This window comes from Monoraphidium neglectum (genome assembly GCF_000611645.1).
Source record: "Monoraphidium neglectum strain SAG 48.87 unplaced genomic scaffold scaffold00826, whole genome shotgun sequence".
Lineage (NCBI taxonomy): Eukaryota > Viridiplantae > Chlorophyta > Chlorophyceae > Sphaeropleales > Selenastraceae > Monoraphidium > Monoraphidium neglectum.
The window spans coordinates 1-8130 of NW_014012802.1; the positions used below are offsets into that span (position 1 = coordinate 1).

The 8130-nt window shown below is 65.7% G+C and overlaps 1 protein-coding gene across 1 annotated transcript; it reads left to right on the top strand.

Moving 5' to 3' along the window:
- Positions 1-3365: 3365 nt before the first annotated feature.
- Positions 3366-5961, top strand: MNEG_5504 (hypothetical protein; the record flags this gene model as incomplete). Its single annotated transcript, XM_014046018.1, has 4 exons — positions 3366-3415; positions 3648-4940; positions 5160-5355; positions 5713-5961. 4 exons carry the CDS (start codon positions 3366-3368, stop codon positions 5959-5961), a joined length of 1788 nt encoding a protein of 595 aa, XP_013901472.1.
- Between the last annotated feature and the right edge of the window lie 2169 nt (positions 5962-8130).

Genomic DNA, 8130 nt, shown 5'->3' on the forward strand with positions numbered 1-8130 from the left:
ACACAACCCCACCCCCAACCGAACACCCTATGCAGCGCCCCACTCACGTCTCGCAGCACCTCCACCTCGTCCTTAGCCAGCGTCTTCCTGCAGACCGTCGTGTTGGCGCGGTCGACCTTGAAAGCCAGGTCGTACGGCGTCGACGCCATGCGGTTGGCGTCAACCACCTGCGATTGGAAAGGGTGCAGGACGGCAGAGGTTGGAGTTGGGGCTGGAGGCGCGGGCGGGCGCCGGCAGCCTCTTTGGGGAGGAGGTTTGCGGCCGCCTGGGTGCCACAGCGCGCAGCAGCCACTGCGGCCGCCGCCGCTTGCACGTCCCTCGCCGCGCTCTTGCGGCCGCGCGGCTGCCAGGGCACGCCGTGTGCCGCAGCCGCCGCAGGCTGTGGCTCGTACGCCCTGCCCCGCAGCGCGGGGCACCCCCCAGCCGCAAGCGACCGCGCGCTGAAGGCAGCGAGAGGCCGCCGCCGCAATTCGCAGCCGGTGGGGCGAGCGCCGGTGCCTCGCCGCCGGCAGGCTCGCCAGCACCGCGCCCACCTCGCCCATTCCGAGCGTCTTCCATTTCACGCCCCCTTCCGGCTTGCAGAACGGCAGTCTGTAGAATTCGTACGTCTCACTGCGTCATGTGGTGGGGTGCGTTGCGGCAGAAGGACCGCATGAATGTCATCGCATCGGCTTCGTACCAATAGAGGTCAACCCGCGTGTCCAAAGCAACGGGCTACACGGATGCTAGGAGGTGGTTGTGGAGGTAGCATACAGGGACGAGGGAGGCAGAGGGGCGCGGCGGTCCTCAAGAGAGAGGGACTGACGCGCGGGCAGCGTGCCAGATCGGGACGCGTCGGGCTGCTGAGAAGCCGCTGCGGCCGGGGCATGCTGCTGGTCTGCGACAGGGCAGGCCGGCTGAGCTCAGCTGCCGGCGGCGCCGCACCTGGGATTTGTGAACGGCCCCGTCTTGGCCGCCCACAGCGGCACGGGATCTTTGTCTGCAGTGGGCGTCCAAGGAGTGGGGGCATGCCAGTGTGCAGGGTCAAGCGCCCAGGCGGCCAGGGGTGCAGAGCGGGCCGACAAGGTCACATGCACAAACACCTGCAGCACTTGGTGGGGCGGCGCCAACCCGCAACGCGAGCTCCAGTTACGATGCTGTGATCACAAGCAACTTTACCTTTGTACTTGCTTGCTTGCATCAGCCTACGACTGTGCATGCTTGGACGACGCTCCAGATCGGATGAGCCCGCTGCTCGTCCCACCGCAGCAGCCAAGGCCAGGACATACACCAGCACCTCAGCGGTGCGTGCCATTGCTGTAGCCTCTATTCAACGAGGAGACCTGCAGACTGTGCGATCTTGTATATCAAAAACGTCGGCGAATGGTTCGAAAAAGACGCAGCTTTCACACGTTTGATGTGGCGGATTGCAACAGGGACGTGTGTGCCTGCACCTGGCCTGCACAACATGCCTCCGGATGTCGATGCCGCCAACAGAACCGTAACCAGCTGTTGTACTGCTGGTGAGCGGATGCGCTCTCAATTGATTGGCGCAGGTGTCCAGCAACCGCAAGGGGAGGGTATACTAAGTAAGAATTGCCTCACATTCCGTCTCAATTTGGTCTGCAGTGTGCTACATGGCGGTCAGGGGTAAAGGGGAGGTTGGGGGGTGTGGCCCTGATTTTGAGGGCCGTGTGTGCACTGCGCGAGCATGCGAGCGCGGTCTGCCGCTGACTCACTCAGCTGGCTCACAACTTGTTACTTTGCCAGAAATCAAGAACTCATTGGTGTTTACAGTGTTGTGTAGACCACTGGCAGCAGCTTTGCGAACCACAGCAGTGGAAAGCAAGAGCGACAAGTGCATCATGAGCCCGAGGACACTGTCACCATGAGGGCAAGGGTGGACACGAGTGTTGTGAGCCAGAACTTTGTGTGGCCGGGGCGACACCTGCTGCAGATGCGCACAACCACGTGCCCGCCCATCCTGCCCCCGACATCCCCGACGTGCACGCGGCTCCCGGCCACCAGCCCTCGGCCCCCGGCCGTTAAACCCGCCGGCACATCCGGACTGACACTGCATGTCACCCGATTCCCGCTCGTATAACCCAACAACGCTTTTTGGTGAGGCATACGCTGTTGTCACATCGTGAGTGAGCCACCAGAAGGACCCTTAGGGGTCCAGGTCCCCCACCCTGAAGCCCCTCCGCTCGCAAGATGGAGAGAGATGGAGAGATGGACTTGCTGCTGCCATGCATAATGCGTGCCGGACCGCAACGGGCGCCAGGGTGCAGGCTGCTGATGCACTCGCGGGCAGGTGTGCGTGCATGCTCGCTCATCGCCCTATCCGTATTTATGGCCCCCGGCGCAAGGGCAGAGATCCGGCATTTGAGCATGGAAGCGCCTTCACGGTCCACACTTTTGCAAGTGATCTGAGTGGTTTCTGTCTATCTCATGCCACAGTGTACACAGTATGGTCAAAGTCCCCTACCACTGCCAGGTCAGCCCTGGCACTTGGTGTTGGCAACTCATCATTCCCATGTATCGCGACACCAGGCGTGGCACGCTGTTACTAGGCACAAATGCTGCGGCCGCCTTGCTGCGAATTAGAAGGCAAACACCAGCTGAAAGTGCATGAGGGGAGGGATTGAGCGGCACGTCTGGTGCGATTGTGAATGAAAAGTCAGGCCCCGTGCAGAGCCGATTGAAGCCGCAAATGCGGGTCAAACACCTGCGAGGTGACGAAGTGCACCGCCAGGCAGTTGTGCAACCCTGAACGCGCAATCCTGAAAGGGACAGACTACAGTGGGATCACCACCACAAATCCTATCAATCGCGTTTGTAACGATCACGTCACACCGGCTTGCGAAGCGTCAGCGCAGGTGGGGACAGATGCAGCAGCTGACGTGCATGGCAGCTCAGCAGCGCTCACGAAATCAACCGCCAACACGCGAGTCAGCAATCAGCTGGGGCATCGCAATACTGTATTGGAAAACTTTGTGATTAGCCGCAACGAGTGCTTTGGGCGTGTCGTCTTATCATAGGGCACACTGTGGAAGCGCCGGCAAAAGCATTGAAAGAAGCACTCGCGGCCGGGCTCGCGCATAGGCTATGCAGCAGCTGCTTCGATTATATGATAAAATAAACTTATTGAATGATCAGGCGTAGGAGGCTCGCACTCATGATGGCTGCTGCACGCTAGCACCTAAGCAGCCTGGGCTGTCCCAGCGGCCATGACACCGTTTCAGAGGGCAAAAGCTGCATCAGGCAGCACTATAAGCCCTGAGTCGGGCCATGCTCCCGCCACGCGAGCCAGCAGCATCGCCGTGTCGTCGCCGCGCAGCTATGCTGTCGTTGTCGAGAATGCGTCATCCAATGCGTCCACGATCATGGTGGCACCGCCAAGGCCCTGCCTCATGACCCTGCTGGAGGCTGGCTGGTACGCAGCGCGCGTGGCCGGCGCAACGGCATCTTTGCATGTGGGGGCCACTGGGGGCGCACATGCGCCCGTCGCCTGCTTGCGCACCCCCTTGCGCCGTGGCACCATACACAGGTGCAGTAATAACCTGCCTCAGTCGCTGCACCACTCCCCCGCCATTCGTCATGTCGCGGCCTGGCCACGCCCCTGCCCCAAAATGGGTGCCCCTTGCCCCTTTCATCCTTCTCACTAGGTACGGCCCCCGGAGCCGCCCCTCGGCCGGCGGCCCCTCGCCCACCGCCCTCGCCAAAGCTTGGTACGCCAACGGCGCCGCGACGGGCAGCTCCCCAAGCCTATACCAAGAGGACGAGCTGCCAGAGGGGGGCGTGTCCGCGCTGCTGCCGGGGCAGCCCCCGCCCGGCCGTTCGGACCTTCCGAGGCCGCCGCAGCTGCCGCCGCCGCAGCTGCCGCCGTTGGACGGCTGCGGCGCGGCTGCGTGGGACGCGGGTCGGCAGGGGGCGGCGGCGGGGGCGCGCTGGCAGGAGGAGCGCTGCCAGGGGATTCCACATTTGCAGCCTGAAGGGGTAGGCCTTTATAGGCCGTCACCGCAGCAGCCACCACACCACCAGCAGCAGCAGCGGCAGCAGCTGCAGGTGGAGGAGGAACAGGCGCAGCAGGGCGCCCCCATCCCCGTCCGCGGCGGCGGCGAGTGCAGCACGAGCGGGCGGGGGGAGGGCGACCAGCAGCAAGCAGGGCTGGGCACGTGGGCCCACCGGCAGTTCAAGCTCCCGCTGCCCGGCAGGGGCGGCAAGGGCAACTCGAAGCAGCAGCAGGAGCAGGAGCAGCAGCAAAGACTGGAGCAGCGGGAGGACGAGGCGCAGCACGCGGCTTGCGCGGCCGCCGTCCCTCTCGGCTCTTCCGTCGCCCAGCCGATCCCCCGCGGGCGCCAGCCGCCAGGCTCGGCCGCCGCCCCGCCCCAGGCGGCGGCGGGCGGCGGCGGCCGCGCGGACGACGACGACGAGGCGTACACCCGCGCGGCGTGGCGCTGGCGCTTCGCCAAGCGCTGGCAGGCGGAGCAGGCGCGGCAGCTCGACCCCGCGGCGTCTGGCGGCGACGGGGACGGCTTAGAGGAGGCGCTCGCGTACCTGGCGGCCTGCGGCCAGCCATGGGACATGCCTCGGACGCTTTCTGGCGACGGCGCCCTCGGCGCGAGCGGCTTCAGCGGCGCCGGAGGCGCGCTCGCGGCTGCGGCGGCGGGGCGGGGCGGCGGCGGCGACATGGGGACGATGGGCAGCGTGGGGCTGCTGGGGCAGGAGAGCCTGCTGGTGGGTGGGGACCTCAGCCGCGGCGCGTCACTCACCAATGTGTCACCCGGCCGCCGCAGCGCGCTCGCCGGCGGCGGGCCCAGCGGCGCAGGCAGGGGCGGCGGCAGGGGCGGCGGCGGCGGGCGGCACGGCGACGCGACGCGCGAGCTGACGGCGGTGACGCGGCGCGCGACGCAGCTGCTGCAGGCGCAAACAGACCTCGGCCGCGCGGCGGACGAGAGGTGCGAACGCCTCGATATGTATACACTGTTGTGCTCCATCATTGTTGCATCACAAAGTGCGCATTTACCGTCTCAGGCTGTCGGCCCTGCAGCGCTCTTCTGCTGTCCAGTCATTCATCCCTCGTCGCAGACGCCCCTGAGCCAGGCTGGCGCCAAGCTGTGCGAAGGAAGCTTGACAAACCCCCAATGAACCCGCAACCCACGTGCCCGGCGCCACAGGTGGCGCGAGGCGCAGGCGCCGCAGGGGGGCGGGCTGTGGGTGGGGGCGCTGCTGGAGGCCGTCGAGGTGGACGACTGGGGCAAGTTCAAGTTTGTTCTGGTGCGGGTGCGCGACCGCTGCGGGCGGCAGAAGCTGCTCGTGCGGGGCGGCAACTACGCGAGCGAGGGGAAGCTGCTCGAGCGGTTGCACCGGCAGGTGGGCGGGCGCAGGGGGACGCGGGTGAGGGGGTGGTCGCCGCGGGGGCGTGCGCGTGTGCTTGTGCGTCGGCCGGCGCCACGACGTGGGTATGCGGGGCGATGTGGCGGAGCAAGGGTGTGACAAGGGCAGCAGGAGGGCCTGGCTGCATGGGGTGTGGTCAGCGGGGAGGGGAGGCATGGGTGCCGCAGCGAAAGCGCGCCCCTGCTAGCAGCCTACGGGCTCGCGCTGTGGCCCGCTGGCTCGCCTGGAGCCGGTTGCTTTAATAAAAGCGCCGCTGCGGCAGTCTGCAGCCGTCCATCCTTCGCCCCCAAAACCAAGCCGCCCCCACCTTGCCCACCCGCCCCGTTCTTACAGCTGCTGGCCGCCGCCTCCGCCCACGGCGTCCCGCCCGAGCCGCTCGAGCCCATTGGCGGCGGCGTCATGGAGTGGCGCCGCGAGCGTGACCGCCACCTCCACCTGCACTCGGGGTTCCTGTCAAAGCACGCCGGCGGCCAGGGCGGCCCCATGACGGCGCAGGAGGTGCTCAACCTGGCGGGCGTGCTGACGCGGCCGTCGCTGCCGATGCACTATAAGTTAACTTCGGAGGGCGGCCGCGCGCTGTGAACGAGGTTCTGAGTGGGCTGCAGGGGCGTGCATGCGCGCGCGCGCTGGGGGCTGCAGGTTGACACGCGGTCGACTTGGACGCGACAATCGAACGAATCAATGGCGGCGGGACTGGTGTGCGGCACAGGGGGGGAGGGTGGGCCGCGGCCGCCGCGCCGCGACTGGCCTCGACGCGCGAGAGGGAGCCGGGGCCGCGGCCGCTGTCTCGCACTGCGCGGGCGGCGGCAGCCGCCACCGCCGCGGCACTGCCGCCGCAGCCAAAGCGGCGGCCGCGCCTCGCAGCTGTGTGCGACATGGAGTCCCCCGCATGCATCCCGTCCTGCCCCGTCCCATCCCAGCTGCCGCCTGCTGCCTTCTAGCAACTAAATCCATCTTATTCCTGAGAGGGGCCGCTCATCGGCCCCTCTGGCGGCGGCCTGCTGCCTCCGCTGCATTTGTCATGCATGCTCCCTCCCAAGCACGCCAACAACACACAACCCAAGCCATCACATAGGGCCGCGGCCTCAGCGCACGGGTCTGCGCGTGGCAAGCGGCCGTCGGGCCGGTCTCGAGGCCAGCGAGTGGCACCGCGCGGCCTGCCGGCCGCTGGTGCGCGGCGCGTGCTGGCAGGCGCTGGGTCGCACGCGGGCCGCCAGGCGCCCTTTTTGCGAGTGCGTTTCTGCATTGCCACGTCACATCCTGGGATGTGGCAGCTGCTGCTTTTGTCGGCACGGTCAAATGAGGGTCAAATGCTTTGAGTCACGCGTGTTGACAACAGCAACGGTTGGCCGTGGGCACGTCATGGTGCGAGCTGGCATCCCGCCCGGGCCTCGTCTCCCGTCCCGCCAACGCCGGCCCTCCTTGCCCCGCAGCACGGGAGGCAGCAGCCACCTGCCGTGCGCGCGGGCACACGTGCGCCTGCACTCGCCCGCGCGGGTGGCAGCTCCCGTTGGCTGTTGAATGGGGTACCAAAGCGGGGCCTTGAATATACACCCGCATGGGCACAGGACACACTTAGGAAACCCCTGGCCGCCTTTGGCCCCATATCTAATCCACTTCCTCCCCCAGTATAGAGCACTTGGCCACGCGCCCGCCCGCCTGCAGGTGTCGTCACTCTCAGCAGCCAACAATTGCCAGGCGCCCCCCAACTGCGCCCGCATTATTTGATGCCCCCTTTCCCCCTTGCGCTTTGCCCCACTGTGGGTGCATTCTCATCACAATCCAATCAACACGTTGGCAGCACGCTGCGTCTTGCCTGGTCGATTTGCCTGTGTAGCTGCAAGGCTCCTGGCAGTAACATCCACCCCCATGCGCATGTTGCCAGCCAACTTTGACAGCTGCAGTGTGCCAGCGGGGCCCTTTGCCGCGAGCAGCAAGTTGATGGGCAGCCCGGGCCAGTGTTGGCATATCTATGTCACACCAGAGGACTTGTGCTAATATGCCCAACCCCACTGGCCCCGCGCCCCTCAACTCGCGGCGCGGACATGAATATGCTTCTGCTGGCATGTGTGGGACATTCGCAGTTGACCAGCAGCACACGCGCGGGCAGCTTCCCAACTGAACCCTGCCGCTTGCATCCTCATGACTTGGGAAATCGAAAAGCAGCAGATGCATGGAGAGATTACAAATCCTATCTGCAGGTGGGTGCGTGCTCCGAAACAGCAACGACTAGTGCAAGCTATCTGTTTGCAGACCTACTCGTAATGTTCAGAAGGTCCCCGGCCCTGTTGAGTGGAGAGCACAGCTTGTCAGCGGTGGGGGGGCTCTATGTGCCAGCGGGACTCCGTCCGACGTTGTGGCTGTGGGCTGGAGGATTGGGGGCCGCTCCTGACGAATGCAACAGAAAATTATTTTGTCAATCTTGCAAGTTTCGGCAGGAGTACCCGAGCAGCTTGCACTTTTCACACAGGTGCTGCAAGTGGGGCTTGGTGTCGACCCAGCCCTCCTCATCGTCTTCCGGTTTGCGCAGCGGCTCCTGGCGGTAGGGGTACACGTTTGTCTTGCAGCGCAGGCACTGCTGGCCCATGTTTGCCCAGCTGTTGCCGCTGCACCAGCTGTTGCGGCAAATGGGGCAGCTGAAGTGGCCAAAGACGCGGTCTGGGCCTTGGTACGGGGTGAGGCGGCCCTGCACGCCGGCAGATGCAAGTTTTGGTAATGGGGTTTAGGCAATCAGGCAGGCAGGACGGCGTA